Source organism: Chionomys nivalis, chromosome 5 (assembly GCF_950005125.1).
Source record: "Chionomys nivalis chromosome 5, mChiNiv1.1, whole genome shotgun sequence".
Classification (NCBI taxonomy): Eukaryota; Metazoa; Chordata; class Mammalia; order Rodentia; family Cricetidae; genus Chionomys; species Chionomys nivalis.
Window position 1 is genome coordinate 21,872,649 of NC_080090.1, and position 18,931 is coordinate 21,891,579.

General features: G+C 40.4%; 1 protein-coding gene across 3 annotated transcripts in view; it reads right to left on the reverse strand.

Moving 5' to 3' along the window:
* Positions 1 to 18,931, reverse strand: part of Dcaf8 (DDB1 and CUL4 associated factor 8) — a 45,906-nt gene that overhangs the window by 19,461 nt on the left and 7,514 nt on the right. For all 3 annotated transcript variants that reach the window (XM_057769979.1, XM_057769977.1, XM_057769978.1), the window contains 2 exons: positions 7,008 to 7,084; positions 410 to 1,062 (listed from right to left, as the gene is read on the reverse strand). In XM_057769979.1, coding sequence (XP_057625962.1) covers positions 410 to 1,062; positions 7,008 to 7,056 — 702 coding nt within the window. In that variant the 5' untranslated portion in view covers positions 7,057 to 7,084. The remainder of the gene's footprint in view (positions 1 to 409; positions 1,063 to 7,007; positions 7,085 to 18,931) is intronic.

Genomic DNA, 18,931 nt, shown 5'->3' on the forward strand with positions numbered 1-18,931 from the left:
CTTGGCAAATGCTCTACCACTGAACTACACTTCATGTCCATGCACTGTTAGTGCTGATGTGTTACAAGCCCTATTTCATAGATATAGAAACTCAAAGTGCAAGTTAAATAACTATCCAAATTTACATAGGACTAGGATCTGAAAACTAAGCAGTTTGGCTCAGGATCCTGTGCGCTGTCTTACACTGCCGTGTATTGATATACCTATATACCTATATGATATACGTTTGAGTTTCAAGTATCCTATCCATAATGGGATAGGATAATGTTTCCTTATGTGCCATGGTCTCTCAGTATATCATTATAGTCAAGTCCTGCTATCTAATTCCAATCACAACTTGCTACTAGCTTCTGCCCTTAGAAGCAACTTAGTCTACCTTCCCGCTTGATTTTCTCAAGTTGCTAATTACCTGGAAGACATTACTTTTGTGGCCACTCTCAAAGTCCAGTACTGGTTGCCGCCGCACCCAATCCCAAACCACCACCTTCAGGTCATCACTGCCACTGGCTAGCCAGGTGCCACGCTGGTTAAAGTGCAAGGTATTGACACAACCGGTATGGCCCTCAAGCCCATGCTGTAGGCGGAAACGCTGCACAAAGACTCTTGCCCCACAAGCCTCATACACGAAGCGGGAACTTGAACCCAGCTCCCGCTCCCGAAGGGCAGGAAGGGCTTGCCAGCGAGGTCGGGGCAAAGCTGTTGTCTCTGAGGATACCCAGTCTTCCAGGGCTCGCTCATCATCTGATGAGTCCTGATCACGGCTGGCCCGTTTGCGCTGTACACGGTGCCGAGGCTGTTCTTCTTCCTCCTCTTCAGAATGGTCATGAACTCGGTTCTCATCATTGATGGAATAATGGCCAGTGTCCTCCATGCTGTCAGAGTCCTTGTCTTCACCTGAGCTCTCTGTGTCTGTACCTCGACTTTCTGTGCTGGTGCGGTTGGGGCCACCATCATCCCCAGTCAAGCTCAAACTGAGGTCTGAGGCCTCTACTTCAATACCTGAGGATGTTTCCCTCCCCTCTTCAGCTCCAGACATCTCTTCTGGACTGCTAGACAGGCTTCCTGGACATTAATGGATATACGCAAAGAAAAAATATGGAAAAATAATTAGGACAGCAAAGACTTTCCACGTTGGTTTAAGAAACTATTACCCTAAAGACCAAGAAACAAATTTCAATAAATGTGTCTCTTTCCAAATGGTCATAAAGAATAATTTCTAGCCAGGCAAGGTGATATATGCTTGTAATCCAAAGTCATCATCAGCAAGTTTTAAGGCTCCTCAGGCTAATGTCTCAAAAAAGTGGAATGGTGGAACTTTTGAGATGAAATCTTGATATGTTTTATTATTTATTTAGGTTTTTCAAGACAGTATTTCTTTGTGTAGCTCTGGAATTTGATTTAGACCAGGCTGGCCTTGGACTCACAGAGATTTGTCTGTCTTTGCTTCCCAAGTGTTGAGATTAAAGGTGTGTGCCGCCACCGCCTGGCTGATTTTTTTTTGTTTGTTTTTTTTTTAAGATTTATTTATTTATTATGCATTCAGTGTTCTGCCTGCATGTATCCCTGCAGGCCAGAAGAGAGCACCAAATCTCATTACAGATGGTTGTGAGCACATGTTGGTTGCTGGGAATTAAACTCAGGACCTTTGAAAGAGCAGGCAAAGTTCTTAACCACTGAGCCATCTCTCCAGCCCCCAGCTGTTTGTTTTAAATAAAAGATTAAGATTAAAGCTACACAGGCACTAGACATGGAAGCACACACTGGCAATTCCCATAGTCAGAAAGCAGAGACAGGAGGATTACCCCAAGTTCACTATCAGTCAGGACGACACAAAAAGATCCAGTCTCCCAAACCCAAAAAGGATGTTGTGCTGGAATACTGTATGAATCTGTGCCTGGAGGTAACTTAGGCTCATAAAGACATCACATGTATTCTCTCTTATGTGAATCTTAGCTTCAAACTTACAGATTATATGTGTTTAGTTTGGAGTATCTATACAAGTCAGAGGGAGGTGGATCTCTCTGAGTTCGATACTAGCCTGGTCTACAGAGTAAGTTCTAGGATTCATACCTAGTAAATCTAATTTACAGGGGTACAGAGAAAACCTGCCTCAAAACAGATACACACACAGAATAAATTTTAAAAATATTCCTTTAAAAAAAAAAAAAAGAGTGTGGCCAGGCAGTGGTGGTATACAACTTTAATCCCAGCACTTGTTATGCCAGTAATCCTAACACTTGGGAAGCCAAAAGAGAATCTCAGTGAGTTTGAGGCCAACTTGGTCTACACAGCAAGTTCCAGGACAGCCAGAACTGCTACACAGAGAAACCCTCTCTCGGAAAACAAACAAAACAAAACAAAACAAAAAAGTGTGTGTGCCCGATGCAACTATCTTAGACTTTGCCCTCTATGTGAGACAGGATCTCCCAATAAATGGCTAGCCTAAAACTCATTATGTAGATCAGGCCGACCTCCAATTGTGGAAAGTCTTCTTTTATACTTCCTGAGCACTGAGATCACCCGCATATGCCACCACACACCTGGCTTTATGCTATGTTGTTTGATAGGCACCTACTGATTACAGCAAATAATTAAGTTATCTACTAAAAAATTTTCAGTGCTGCCAAGCAGTGGTGGCATGCGTCTTTAAACTCGGGAGGCAGAGAAAGCAGAACTCTGTGAGTTCAAGGCCAGCCTAATCTACAAGAGCTAGTTCCAGGACAGGCTTCAAAGCTACAGAGAAACCCTGTCTTGGGAGAAAAACAAAAAAATTCCAGTGCCAGGTGGTGGTGGCACACACCCTCCTTAATCCTGGCACTTGGGAACTAGAAGCAGAAGCAGGCGGATCTCTGTGTTTGAGGCCAGCATGGTCTGAGACAGAGAGTTCCAAAGCTACACAGAGAAATCCTGTCTCAAAAAACCAAAACAAACAACAACAAAAAACAAAATAAAACAAAAAACATCCAGCAATAACAAGGCATCATTTCAATTGAAAAAAAAATCAAAAGAAAAAATATCTCAGCAAGAACTACATAGCCGTGGTAACTGACAAAAATCGCAGTGGCCTATGCCATTTCCCATATCAAGAAAGCACCTACCAGCCGGGCGGTGGTAGCGCACGCCTTTAATCCCAGCACTCGGGAGGCAGAGGCAGGTGGATCTCCGTGAGTTCGAGGCCAGCCTGGTCTACAAGAGCTAGTTCCAGGACAGGCTCCAAAGCTACAGAGAAACCCTGTCTCGAAAAACCAAAAAAAAAAACAACAACAAAAACAAAAAAAACAAAAAAAAACAAAAAAAAAAAAAAAGAAAGCACCTACCCCTGCTGATTCACTGCTAACTTTCACCCATGAAGATTTTTTATTTTAAAAAATTTATTCATTGAAGGGGTAGGTGCCACAGTGAGCATGTGGCCATAAAAGGACAATTTGGAGGACTGAGTTTCCTTCTTCCTCCATATGAGTTCCAGGATCAAACTCAGGCACCAACCAGGTAGCAAGCAATTTTATCCACTGAGCTATATATAATGCTAGCCAATCTTTTAAGTTCTTAAAACCCAGGAAACATGGGGTTGAAAGATTTTAAGTTGGTCATTATGATCACTTAAATAGGTTTTCACTAGCCTCTTTCTAAAAAATGTATATTAACTTACCTCAATTAGCTACCTTGTTTTAGATATGGTCTCACTATGTAGCCCACTCTGGCCTCAAACTCACAAAGATTCTGTCTTGGTTTCTCAAGTGTTAAGATTACAGGTATGAAACACTAACATAGTTTAGTAAATAGTAACTAAAACAGTTTAGTAAATAGTAATAAAAAATATTTTTTCCTTTTCTTCCATGTTTTCTTTTTTTTAAAGATTTATTTATTTATTATGTATACAGTGTTCTGTCTGCATGTATTCCTGCAGGCCAGAAGAGGGCGCCATATCTCATTACAGGTGGTTGCTGGGAATTGAACTCAGGACTTCTGGAAGAGCAGTCAGTGCTCTTAACCAGGGAGCCATCTCTCCAGTCCCTTCTTCCATGTTTTCAGGGATCAAACTCAATACCTTGTACTTGCTTGGCAAGGTCTACCCTTGAAGCTACATGTCCAAATCTAGCTTAAAATTTTCATACTAAAACACAGATTTCCAGTCTCTTTATTAAGAAATAAAATGGTTTTATTGAGAAACATTCATGAAGTTGGTAAAAAGCATGGCTACTTTAAGTGGTTCTTGAGAGGCTCAGTATAGTGTAGATCTGCTATCTTGGCAGTTACATAACTGATGACTTTCAGTGCTTACAATTAAATGTTGCATTCCCATCTAGCAAAAAAAAAAATTTATCATTGCAATGAGCCCTTGAGCAATGTTCACACCCAATACAATCACAACTTTCAACCTAAGGTCAAGGTATAGAAAAAAGAATAACAAGAAACGCTTTAAAAATGCTGTAACACTGTTTACTTTTGTCTCCTCTCCGCAGAGGAGTACAAATTCTATCCTGCTACAAGTCAAGTTGGAGAAAGATAAACCAGTTGTATGACTCCAGTATAAGCTACTCAGGTCCAATAATGTTTACTGATGGACAGCTGGAGCACTTTATACTGCCTTGTTGTCTGGGCTGGAGTGGTGATTTGTGAGACTGCTCAAGAAACAAAAACTCCTCCCAATGAACTCTTAGAAAAATCCCAACACAGAAAACAGATAAAAATGTTTTGTTTGAAGTAACAAGAGAAGGTTGAACAACACAAAAGCAACCCACAAAACAGCATAACAGGAAAACTGGGCTATCAGGTAGAAGTGGGGGGAACCCATAGAAATCTGAACTTAGAAAGCAGATTTGCTGAGAATTACAAACGCTAAGAAAGTATAATAGATGTATTTAAATGCAATTGGGCTAAATCTTGGCATTGATAAGAAAGGACTTTAAAAACATTCCTAGGGCTGAGCGATGGTGGCGCACGCCTTTAATCCCAGCACTCGGGAGGCAGAGGCAGGCAGATCTCTGTGAGTTCGAGACCAGCCTGGTCTACAGAGCAAGTTCCAGGACAGGTTCCAAAGCCACAGAGAAACCCTGTCTTGAAAAACCAAAAAAATATATAAAATAAAAAAATAAATAAAAACATTCCTAGGGCTGAGGGTCTAGTTCAATGGTGAAGCACCCTTTTTAGTGTGTACAAGGTTCTGGGTAGACGTTAGGTACTATACCCCTGCACACAACACCTAACAGAGCCCTAGATGCAAGGAAAAAGAAAACCCCTCACATTCCTGGAATTTACTATTAAAATTATGAACAAGGACCAGTAAGATGGTATAGTACATAAAGGCCTTGTCATTAAGCCTGATAGCATGAATTTTGGTCTCCAAGACCAAAAGGGTAGAAAAAGAACCAGATTCTACTAAAGTACCATGGCACAAGTGAACACTAAACAAATAAATGTAATATAAAATTTAAAGTTGTGATAACAAATTCAGACTGAGAAGGTAGTAGGACATTAATATATCAGACAGAGTATACCAGTAACAAGCTTGAAGAAGGGGCTCAGTGGTCACTGCCCAAGATCTACCTTAGGATCTGACAATTTTATTTTTCCTGTACACAGATGGTCAAAATTTTAAGTTGCAGAAGACCATTATCACTGTCTCAATTACTGAACCTAACCCACACAAAAGCAACTCATAGATACTACATAAATAGACATGACTATGTTTTGATGAACCCTTTTTTACATGTTTGTATGTGGTATGTGCGAGTATATGCTGTGTTCGTGGGGGAGGGGTGCCCACGTGTGTGAAGTGGCCAAAGATTGACATAAGGAGTCTTAATCATTTTCCGCCTTACTGAAATGCAGCCTGTCAGCTGAACCCAGAGCTTGCTGATGCAGTCAATCTAGCTTAGGTAGCTTGTTTCAGGACCTCTCTGTCTCCACTGTCTGAGACTGGAATTACACATGGGGACCATTATGTCCACTTAGCATCTACACATACACACAGGCACAGGCACGGTCGTAGAGAAAGAGAGAGAGAAATATTAATACCTAAAATGTCTTTAGAATCCTATCCCTTTTAATTAAACAGAATATAAAAGGATAGAAGGAAGACCTGGTTCTGGATAATTTTGGTTTTAACTTTTTCCTCTCTTCATCTTTTTGGCACAGGGGAATAAACCAAGTGTCTACATGTACTCATCATTGAGATACATTCCCAGTAACAACTTCTCCTTCTTCTTCTTCTTCTTTTTTTTTTTTTTTTTTTTTTTTTGGTTTTTCGAGACAGGGTTTCTCTGTGTAACTTTGGCTGTCCTGAAACTCTATAGACCAGGCTGGCCTCAAACTCAGAGATCCATCTGCCTCTGCTTACTGAGTGTTGGGATTAAAGGCATGCGCCACCACAGCCAGCTTGAAACTTCATTTCTTACCACTCTTTGAAACTATCATCTACCATAGAAACAGACCTCTCAATTAATAGTCTTCCCTGACTGACTATTACCTTATTACTTCCTCTACCTTACTTTTTTTTTCTTAATAGGATTTCATAAGTATATCCTTCTGTAAACAGGTTTTCAAAAATTCAAACCACTTCACTAAAAAGTCAATAAATTTCTGAGGCTAGAGATGGCCCAGCAGTTAAAAGAATGGGCCTCTCTTTCAAAGGACCCATGTTCAACTCTCAGAATCCACATGGTGACTCACAATGGTCTGTAACTCTAGTTTCAAAGGACCGAAGGCCTTCTACTAGCCTCTGCAGGCAACAGGCACAAAAGTGGTGCACAGACATATATGCAGGCAAAATAACCAGACATATAAAACAAAAATTATAAAAGAAATATTTTCTGAAAACAATCAGATAAAATTCAAAAGAGCAAAAGCAGCAGGCAATCCATGAAGATTGCTATGTGCTTTCTCATTCAAACAACACACGAAGGGCTCCTTGGTTCCACTAAAATTCAGGTCTCCACTATCCCTTAGAGAAGGAGGGAGACCCCACCTGACAGTAAACAGAGTGTGACCTTTTTGCCGTCCCTTACCATTAGCTAAATCTGTTCTGCCATCTGTGCTGCTCCCTTTGCTGGACATCTTGAAAATGATATTTGCTGTATCCAGCCTGGATTGGGGAAGAAGGAAACAAAATAATTAGAAAAGCCCCTGGGAAAGACAATAAAATAGACAAGGACACTTAACAATTCATAGGTTTTACCATTTTCATAAGAATTAATCTTTTGTTAATATTAACTACTCCCAACCCCAAACTTCCCTGGACATAATTCCATAGAGAGACATACTGGGAAGGAGGTCAACTACCAACTCTTTGCCATCTTTCTTGAGTAGCTGATAGTGGTTTTTTATCTACATGGGAAAGAAGGATCTGAGATAAAATTTGAAACAGTAGGCGCAAATCTAATAACAAGCTGCTAGCTAAGAACTTTAACACAAAAAGGCTACCTTCAACACTGCCCTCTGAGCAAGAATACCCCACTGTAAGTAACACACGTTTCCACAAATTCTGTGAAGCTTCTCTTTTCACAAAACGAATATATGAATCTCATTTCACACACAAAAAGAAGAAATCAAGTTCTTGCAACGCAACCTAATCTTTGGTCACTCAGATGTCAAGCCTGTATAATGAGCAAAACACATAAGACTATAAGCAGAGGCCGGGCGGTGGTGGCGCACGCCTTTAATCCCAGCACTTGGGAGGCAGAGGCAGGCGGATCTCTGTGAGTTCGAGACCAGCCTGGTCTACAGAGCTAGTTCCAGGACAGGCTCCAAAACCACAGAGAAACCCTGTCTCGAAAAACCAAAAAAAAAAAAAAAAAAAAAAAAAAGACTATAAGCAGAGGTTGAGCGATGGTGGCGCACACCTTTGATCCCAGCACTTGGGAGGCAGAGGCAGGCAGATCTCTGTTAGTGCCAGACTGGCCATACAAAGGTATGTAAAAGAGAATTCCCACTAAAACATCTTAGCTCATTTTAACATAGTGGCTAACATTACTTCAGCTAATTCTCCTAATTTTCACCAGATTTACCTCTGTAGCAAAACCCTACGTAGAACTAGGGAATGTATCTTATTTCTTTACTGCACTGTAACACTCCCACCCCTCTCCAGGGCCTTACTGCCACCTCCAGCAAATTCCAAAGAGCAAAGAATAATATTATTCAGGCTAGAGTTTTGTTTAGCCCTTTCAGTGTCTTGAACAAAAGGCAGTAGTAAAAGACAGGGTATGATTATGAGCTAAGACCAAGTACCCAGGCACCATCCTCCAGTCTTTCAACAGCCCTTTATTCCCCTAACAATTATCCTAGAAGTCCATCCTTATCCTCACCCTCTACTTCTCTCCTTTACAGAAACCTACACTGTTTCATAAAAACTGCCCTCTGCAGAGACAGCTGCCCAAAGAATGCTTGTAGCAGGCCACAATGAAGAAGTTAAAATATGCAAAAACAAAAATAAAAAACAGGACTGCGTCTGAGAACACCTAGAGAGCAGTGATGAAAGACACAAGATGTGAACAGCTGTACACAAGCTATTTCCAGAGCAGATTACTTTTAACAGCTGAAAGCCACCACAACTGGCATCTTTTCCCTCCTTAAATGACGTGTACATCATTTTAAACAAAGATTTTTGTGTGAGATTTTTTGCTTATATGCATGCATGCATACATGCATGTATGTAGCTATGTGTATCACATATGTGCCTGAGAAGGTCAGATGATGGTGTTGGGTTCCCTGAAACTGGAGTTAATAGTTTGTGAGCCACCATGCAGGTGCTGAGAAACGAACCTAGGTCTTCCCAAGTCAAGTAAGTGCTCTCAACCTCTGAGCCACCTTTCCCATCCCATTTGGATGAATTTTGGTAAAGCATTTCCCACACAGTACTTGGCTTTGCTTCTCAATAGTCACTATTGATATTCTTTAGCACCTCAGTAACCTCCCCAACCCTGAATCTATAGGTTTAAAATTAATTAAATTACTGTAAAAGTCCTATGAAACAAGGAAAGTTATGTCATTACTAGTCATAAAGCAGATCACTGTCACGGTAGATCAGGAGTAGCAGAGATATTCTTCCACTTCTAGAACTAAACCGTCTACCATGTCACATTCCTACTCCACTATTATCCATTTCAAGAAGATAAAAACAGCAGCTCCTGAAAACCTTTCTCATAACTAAAGAGCATCCTCTCCAGGAGGTTGGGAATGTATGAACTTGTCGAATTGTTCTAGAAAAGGCTTACCCAGCCTCTGTGACCTGCTCTGAGAGGCAGGGAAAAGGGAGCCACGATGTTCATTTCATATCCAGAGTTTACAGGATAGTCTTTTGGGAGAGAAAATGAACTAAAGTTCTTCCAAAAAACGATCTTCTTTTTGAGATAGAGTTGACAGACCTTATTATTAAATTTAGAAGTGTAAAACCCTGTGAATGCTTATGCAAACCACAGCAGATAGTATCTTAATCTTTAGATAACAAAATCAGTTCCAGACTAAAAAGTAGAAGTTCAAGATCCCAGCGAATGAGTGAAGCCATTAACAGACTGTACACTGTATATGATGAGCTCATGATTCTTGCTAGACTTTGCTCTTTCCATCTATAAAATCACAGACAGAAAGCTGGACAGGGTAGCACATGCTTGTAATCCCAGGACTTGAGAGGTGAAGATAGATCTGAGTTCAGGGTTACCTATCCTTAGAAAATTCTAGCTGTTGGTACTGTGGGTTACATGAGACGCTGGCCTCAAAAAGACAAAAAAGACTTGAGTGTCCCTAGTTTAAGTTTCAAATGCCCCCAAATTGTGACACTCTTTGAGAATTAGTTTCCTAATTAGTTTCAAATTTTAGAGCATTTCAGATGTTCCTATATTTATATGCAAACATTCCAAATCTGGTCTGAAAGTATAGTTTAATGGAGTGCTTGGCCAGCACGCACGAGGCCCTGGGCTCAAGGCCCAATACTGCAATAAGAACTACGAATGTGACAAACTGAAACATAAAATAATTCTGGTCCTGAGCAGTTTAAGAAAGGGATAGTCAACCTGTAGCTATTCAAAAAGAGTTATACATTAGAAGAATTTTACATTAAAACCTGTGCAGATGGACTGGAGAGATGGCTCAGAGCTTAAGAGCACTGGCTACTCCTCCAGAGGACGTGGGTTCAATTTCCACCATCCACATGGCAGCTCGCAACTACCTGTGACTCCAGTTCCAGAGGACCTGACAACCTCACACAGACATACATGCAAGCAAACCACCACTGCGAGTGAAATAAAAGTTAAAAAAAAAAAACTGTAGAAAAAAGCAGTGATCAAAATTTTATTAATGAACTTCAGTGTAAACTTTGGGCATCTACCCCCAATATATATTTATACACTTACAATCGGATTGTATTCAGTATTAAAGTTAGCAAAGCTTAGAAACACACATTGGTAATTCCAGCACTTGAGAGGCTGAGGCAAGAGAACTGCCAAGAGTTAGAGGCCAACATGGGTTACATTCAGAGTAACAGCCAGCCAAAGCTACAAAATATGACCCTATCTCAAAAACACAAAATAGGGGAGCTGGAGAGATGGCTCAGAGCTTAAGAGCACTGGCTGCTCTTTCAGAAGACCCAGGGTCAATTCCCCAGTACCCACATGGCAGCTCACAATCATCTGTTCTAAGGAACAGGACGCCCTCTTCTGGTCTTTAGAAGCACCAAGCACACATGTGCTGCACAGGCAGGAACACCCATACACATAATAAAACAAAATAATTTTTAAAAATATAGGGCTAGCAAGATAGCTCAGTAGTGTACCTGACCTGGTACCAAGTCTGCGAATCTGAGTTTGAACCTTGGGACTCACATGGTGGAAGGAAAACGGGCTCCAAATTGTTCTCAGACCACACATGTACCGTGGCACACACACAAAATAAGAAAAACGTAATAATTTTTAAAAGGTATTTAATTATTTTCTAGAATATATGCCAAACAAGTATTCAACATTATCTATACACCACTGGATCATCTTATAGAATCTTTTAATGAGACTAAAAATTTCCCATTTTGGGAAACTACTTCTCTATAAAATCAAGAAATTACAGATTGAAGAGATAGTTTAGTGGGTAAAGAAAGTGCTTGCGACACACAAGTGTTAAGGATGAGTTCAAATCCTCAGGTGCCACAAAAAAAGCAAGATATGGTAAGCTCACATCTGTCACGTCAGTGTTCCTAGGAAAGATGGGAGCTAGAGAAAAGAGAATTCAAGAAACTTGCAGTCGAGTTAGTATGGTATACTCAGGCGCAAGCAAAGACCCTACCACAAACAAGGTGGAAAGTGAGGACAGCCCTCTGAAGTTGTTGTCTCTGCCCCGACACGCATGCTGCAGCATACTTGTATATCAAGTATGTGCACGTATACTCTCTCTCTCTCTCTCTCTCTCTCTCTCTCTCTCTCTCTCTCTCTCTCTCTCTCTCTCTCATATACACACACAAATTATGTCAATACAACTACTACTCTTGAGAGATGCTATAATTCTCCTTAGTTTCAGTCAAAATTAAATACAACTAATTCAACTCTAGTGCAGAAACTGCAGTGACCACCTACAATGTATATATGGAAAGCATAACTTCCAATGTGATAGCATTTAGAGATGGAGTCTTTAGGATACAATCAGGTTTAGAGGAGAATAGCCTCATTCCAGGATTGTTACCTTTGTGAGAAACAGAGTCCTTTATTTCTCCCCTTTTCTCTAGCACGTGAGGGCACACGTGGAGGAGAACTCCGAAGGTGAAAGATATCCGTGGCCAGAAACCATCCACACTAGTACATTACTCTTAGATTTTACCCTCTAGAATAATAAGGGAATTAAATTATGTTGTTTAGGCCACCAGTCGTTATTTTGTTCTAGCACCCTGAGCTATCTTAAGATAATACCAAACTAAAGCAGACACAAACAATTAACTGTGCCCTACAACTTTAATATCATAGCCACTGCAGAATCTCTTCCATTCATCAACAAATCTATTTTGAGTCAAGCCCCAACCACCTTTTTCATTTTTCAATGCATTACATACCCCAAAACTCTCCACTGTTTCCACTCTGGTCAATTAACATGTAAAATATGGTCCAGAACAAACCATGCTGAGCTGAAGAGCTGGGGAGATCACTGTCTCAGGTAGCAGGAGGAGTTTAGATTAGCTCTACCGCCTATACTCTAAAAATAGCCCGACTCCTGTCAAACTGAAGGTTAAAGAGTAAACTATTTGAGGATGGTGTGTGTGTGTGTGTGCGTGTGTGTGTGTGTGTGTGTGTGTGTGTGTGTGTGTGTGGATCCAGGTGTTATTTCAAGTTCAGTAATAAATCCAAGTGATCTAGTGGTTTTTTTCCTGTATTAATAATAGAGCTTAAGTTTTTTTAGCTAACTATATGACAAACTATTAACTAAATGTCAGCAGAAACATAATCAAGAATCTCTTATTTAAAAATTTTTGGTGAACAGGTTTGGTGGCACACATGCTTTTAACCCTAGAACTCAAGAAGCAGAGGCAGGAAGATCTCTATGAGTCTAAGACTAGCCTGGTCTACATGTTTGTTCCAGGGCAGCCAGGGCTACATAAGAAACCCTGTCTCAAAAAACAAATAAAAATAAAAAATAAATAAAAAGAAAAATTCAGGACTTCCTTACTGATGAAAGTTCTGTATAACAAACCACACGTGCTAGCCGGGCGGTAGTGGCACACGCCTTTAATCCCAGCACTCGGGAGACAGAGGCAGGCGGATCTCTGGGAGTTCGAGGCCAGCCTGGTCTACATGGTAGGTTTCAGGCCAGTCAGGGCTACAGAGTAAGTCCCTGTCCCCAAAATTTAAAAATATACAACAAAAAACTTTTTTTTTTTTTTTTTTGGTTTTTCGAGACAGGGTTTCTCTGTGGCTTTGGAGCCTGTCCTGGAACTAGCTCTGTAGACCAGGCTGGTCACGAACTCAGAGAGATCCACCTGCCTCTGCCTCCTGAGTGCTGGGATTAAAGGCGTGCGCCACCATCGCCCGGCAACAAAAAACTTCTTAAAACATATAATGACCAACTGAGGAAAGATTCTGAACTTTATCATTAATTAACTAAAACTGCTGAGACTACACTACCCATCTTACAGAGGATCAGAGTTCCCTTTCCAGAACCCACACTGCACGGCACCACCACCTCTAACTCCTGTGGGATCCAATGTCTCTGGCCTCTGTGGATACCTGCATTCCCCAGACACATACACATAATTTTAAGAAATAAATTTTTTTTTTTTGCTTTGGTTTGTTTTTTGTTTGCCAAGACAAGTTTCTCTGTGTAGCCCTGGCTGTCCTAGAATCACTTTGTAGACCAGGCTGGCCTCCAACTCAGAGATTCGCCTGCTGGTGTATGTCACCACTGCCTGCTATTAACTGGTTTTTGTTTTTTAAGCCACTAAATTCTCAAGGCTGCACCATTACTATCCCTATTATTACTCCTGCACTTTATCTGGAGGACGGAGATATTTGTTTTGTTTGAGATAAGTTATTACCACATAGCCCAGGGCAGCCTAGAACTCACTATATAATCTACGTTGGTCTCAGATTTGCATTGATCCTTCCTTCCACCAGACCAGTACTGGGGTTACACATACATGAGCCACCACGGCTGGATAAAGCTATCATTATTAATATAAATTTATGAACGTGGCCAATGCATCATAGCAACTGAGTAAAATGTCACATCTCCTAACCTAAAATTGCAAGTGCTAAATGGATTTGTGCCTCAGATAAAGCATTTATTTATCAGTAACCAACATAAATGGCAAGATGAATCCAACATAAGATAAAGAACCTCTAACTTTACTGTTTTGGTGAAAACTAAGAATATTCTGCTAAAAACTCAATGTATTTCTAGCAAGTAAGCTATTAATCTGAATCCTTACTGGTGCTAGAAATTGAGCTCAGGGCTCACACAGGCATGATAAACACCACCACTGAGCTACACTTCTATTGCCTCTATGTTGACATTATTTTGTTTTGTGAGACAGGGTTTCTCTGTGTAGCCCTCCCTGGCTGTCCAAGCTGGAACTCTACCTGTAGACTAGGCTGGCCTCGAACTCTGAGAACCGCCTGCCTCTGCCTCCTGAGTACTGGGATTAAAGATGTGCAATACCACTGCTTGGCTGACATTTTGTTTTAACTTTCCTTAGATTCATGTTAAATCCTTCAGTCTAGGACCTATAAAAACTAGTCTGATGACTGATGACTTTACTTTATCTTGGGCCTGACAGAAACATCTCAGTAACATTATAGGGGGTACTGTCCTTGATCCTTTTACTAAGAACTTGGTTTTAGTCAGTTTTTTTTTTAAGACTTATTTATTATATATACAGTATTTTGCCTGCATGTATGCCTGATCTCATTATAGATGGTTGTGAGCCACCATGTGGCTGCTGGGAATTGATCTCAGGACCTCTGGAAGAGCAGTCAATGCTCTTAACGGCTAAGCTGTCTCTCCAGCCCTATAGTCAGTTCTTTTTTTTTTTTTTTTTGCTTTTTGCTTTTTCGAGACAGGGTTTCTCTGTGGCTTTGGAGCCTGTCCTGGAACTAGCTCTTGTAGACCAGGCTGGTCTCGAACTCACAGAGATCCGCCTGCCTCTGCCTCCCAAGTGCTGGGATTAAAGGCTATAGTCAGTTCTTATGACTTCTATTTTCCCAGCATTCTCTCAGGCCAACCATGTTTCATTCTGCTATGCAGCTAACTTTCCTACATGAACATCTATATTTAAATGAGGTAAGGTTTTAGTTTCCACTAAGAAGACAGATCTGCTTTTCTAGATCCCATTATCATCTGGAATTAGTCCTCCTTTCCTTATTATCAATTCTTGTTTCCAAACAAAACCAGCTCATTTAAAATTCATTTTATTCTGGCTCTTACAATCTGCTCCCCACCCCAGAGGATCCCTAAGCTTTAGGTGCTGGAATTGTGTTTTAGATGTTATCTGCTGGAACAGGGCACCAGGTTCTCTACATCTAGAAACTAAAGAAGCTACACCCATGAAGCCTCATTGTGGCTACCTAAACAAGACCTGAAGAAGGATAACACCAATAGACAAGCTAACATGGAACGGGAACCCTCACCAGGCCCCAGCCCTAGACAAAGAAACATTGACAGGGGAGAGAAAAAGACAATGGGAGAAAGTCTTCCCCAGGGAAAAGAGCCCTAATTCATTATCCAATACCAAGTGATCAGACCTGAAATAATATACATACAAGTGATATTAAACAGACTGAACTGGTTATATTTATATATTTAGAAGTGTGTATGTGTGTAAAACAATAATTAAAGAAAAAGAGGCCATGAATTTGAGCAGAGGAGTACAGGGAGGCATTGAAGAGAGAAGAGAAGGGAGAATATATGCTATTATATTTTAATTTCAAAAACTAAAGATACTATCCAGATGATGGTGGCACATGCTTTTAATTCCAGCACTTGGGAGGCAGATAGGTAGATCTGTGAATTTAAGACAAGTCTGGTCTACAGATCAAATACCAGGACAGCAACAGACAGGGTTACACAAAGTAACCCTATTTCAAAACCAAACCAAAACAAACAAACAAAAAAAATAGATACTTTAAAAAATAAGTTAAAAATTTTTTTATTTTATTATTTATTTATTTATTTTGGTTTTTCAAGACAGCGTTTCTCTGTAGCTTTGGAGCCAGTCCTGAAACTCATTCTATAAGACCAGGGATCTCACAGGAATCCACCCATCTCTGTCTCCTAAGTTCTGAAATTAAAGGTGTGTGCTACCACTGCCTGGTAAAATTAAGTTATTTACAAGAGAAAATGTTCATTTTCTCACTTTAATATTTTTCTTCCTCATAACAAATAATTCTCCAAGCCAATTTTCTGGTAATACTGCCAGTTACATTATTATAGTATACTATTTACTATCCTATTAGCACTGAAATACAAAGCAGGAGATTCACACTACATAAATTATGTTTATGGGGCCAGGTGTGGTGATGCATACCTTTGATCTCAGCACTCAGGAGGCAGAGGAAGATGCATCTCTATATGAGTTCCAAAACAGACTGTCTACATAGTTAAGTTCCAGGGTGGCCAGGGCTATGTCGTGAGGTCTTACCTCAATAAATAAATAAATAAATAATTGAAAAAAATCAAGTGTTTATGGGAGTCAGGACTTTGGGTTACTTTCTATTACTAAATATTTGGATGGAACAAATAACCACCATTTTATCCTTTTGTACACTGGATACAGGAACAGAAGGAAAACTGGGTATTTTGGGATCAGGGTATCTATTTTCCACTGTGCAAAAATCTGATAGCACAAAGCAACCCAACTGTACAGAGGTGTTGGGTAATCTAGCCACATTATAAGACTCTTGAACTACCGAGCAGTCTATCTGAGACAAGCAAACTGGTATGCATCAATGTACCAGTTGATAAAGCTGAAAATATATTATTATTATTTAAATAGAGTCTCAACATAATTCTGGTTAGCCTTGAATTTACAGAGTTCTGCCTGTCTCTTCCTCCCCAGTACTGAGATTAAAGGCGTGGGCCACCACACCTGGCAGAAACTACAACTAAATAATACCTCTATAATCCCTTGTATAGCCAACTAACCAACTGGGGAAAGTAACTATTTTAACAAAAGGGTACAAATATCAAGAACATTAAAAATATATACAAGAGGCCAAGGCTAGAAATCCTAAGTCATAAGACCAACCTGAGCTACACAATGAGCCTGCCTCAAAAAGAAAACAAATTAAAATGTTATAATTAAAGAAAGTGTCTGGTGGTGGCACATGCCTTTAATCCCAGCACTTGGGAGGCAGGGGCGGGGGTGGGAGGGATATCTCTGACTTCAAGGCCAGCCTGGTCTATAGAGTTAGTTCTAGAATGGCCAGGGCTGTTACAGAGAGAAACCCTGTCTGGGGTGGTGGGAGTAAAGTGCTATTTTTACTTTTGGGAAAAAGGGAAAACAAGCTTTTAAGACGATGAATAAAATTTCAAAGAGAAGAAAGATAAAGTCGAGAAAGAGGAAGATGGCAATGACAATGATATTCTGACTACCCAGAAAGAAAAACAAAATGAAAGCGAAAGCATGTGCGTCAGCTTTAACTAACTTTAATGAGCTAGTCAAACAGGAGGTTCAGTGGTGCAGTGCTTGCTGAGCATCTACAAAGTCCTGGTCCAGCCTCCCCATACTGTGAACAAAACCCAATAAGAGTACAAAGAGTGAGTTCATGCGTGCGCCCATTCCTCCTTGGGTATCATCAGGGAGGTTATTTTGGCAAAGATAAGGCAGGGGCTGAATAGATGGCTCAGAGGTTAAGAGCACTGGCTGCTGTTTCAGAGGTCCTGAGTTCAATTTCCTGCAACCACACAGTGGCTCATAACCATCTATAGTGGGATCTGATGCCCTCTTCTGGTATAAAGTCGATAAGCCTCTCATATACATAAAATAAATAAATCTTTAAAAGAAAGATGGGAAGACAATCCAAAATTGAGAAACGAGTTTAAAAGCTATTATAGTTGCTTCAGATTGGTGGCACATGGAAATAATGGGAAATGGACATTAGAAACACTATAGGGTAAACAGTATTTAGCTTCATAAAATAATTCTAAAACTAAAAGTTAAAGACACATTTTGAGAACACAAATCAAATGCCTCAAATGACAAGTTGGCACCTGGAAGACTAATTCTAGTATGTTTAAATCCAAGCTGAAATGTTATGAAGGTAGTCAGAACCAATGCAGAAGATGTAGAACTTAGACCCATGTGGTAAGAGATGATCAGCTCCTGCAAGCTGTCTTCTGGTTTCCACAAGTACATCATGGCACATGTATACACACACCCACTCAAGTAAAAACAGAATTCAAATTTTTTGAAGAAATAAATTAGAGATAGATATACCAAATTACAAATTATCTAAACAGAAATTTCAAAATCAGATACCCTGTAATCGAAATCTTATTAAAAACAAACTAAATCAGTACCTAAGACTAATTAAGCTCTAAGAAAGAAAGTCCCAGGCAAGAATCTTAGGAAATATCTCTTCTTAGAGAAAAGATTGAGTGGGAACAAAATGGGTGAGGAAAGTCAAGGGTAAAAAGACTTCACTGGGCATGGTGGCTCATGCCTTTAGTCCCAGCACGTGGGAGGCAGGAGGCAGTCGAATCTGAGTTCAAGGCCAGCCTGGTCTAGAGAGTGAGTTCCAGGACAGCAAAGGCTACACACAAAAACACTGTCTCAAACAACAAAAACACAATTGAAACAAACAAAAAAAGGATTCATGTTTCCTCTTACTTCCATCACTACAAAGAAACATTTGTATAGATGAAAAGATTCTGAGAGTGAGAAGGTATTCTAATGGAATTACCTAGGGAGCTTTTTTGGGGAGGTGGCAATTGAGACAAGGACTAATGTAGCATATACTCACCTGAAAACTTGCTATTTTAGCCCAGATTTGTCTCAAATTCAAAGTCACCCTCCTGCCTCAGGCTTCTGGGTGCTAGGATAACTAGGGTAACAGTGTATGCCACTGTGCCCAGCTAAGTGACTCTGTTATTCAAGGACTCAGCTATTTCTTTTCCCCATCCAAGAATCTCATAACACACTAGGATTCATAGAGCAATGATGGCACACGCCTTTAATCCTAGCACTCAGGAGGCAGAGGCAGGTGGATCTCTGTGAGTTCAAGGCCAGCCTGGTCTACAAAATGAATTCCAGGACAGGCGCCAAAGCTATAGAGAAACCATTGGGGTGGGGAGGAGGGGGACCCCACTAGGATTCAGTTAACTCTCAGTCAAGGCTGTACTGATGGCTCACAACTATATCTCCAGCACTTACGAGGTGGAGGCAAGAAGCTCAAAAGTTCAAGATCATTCTCAACTAATTCGCAGTCCAGACTGGACTACATAAGAACCTATATTTTTTTAAGGGGAG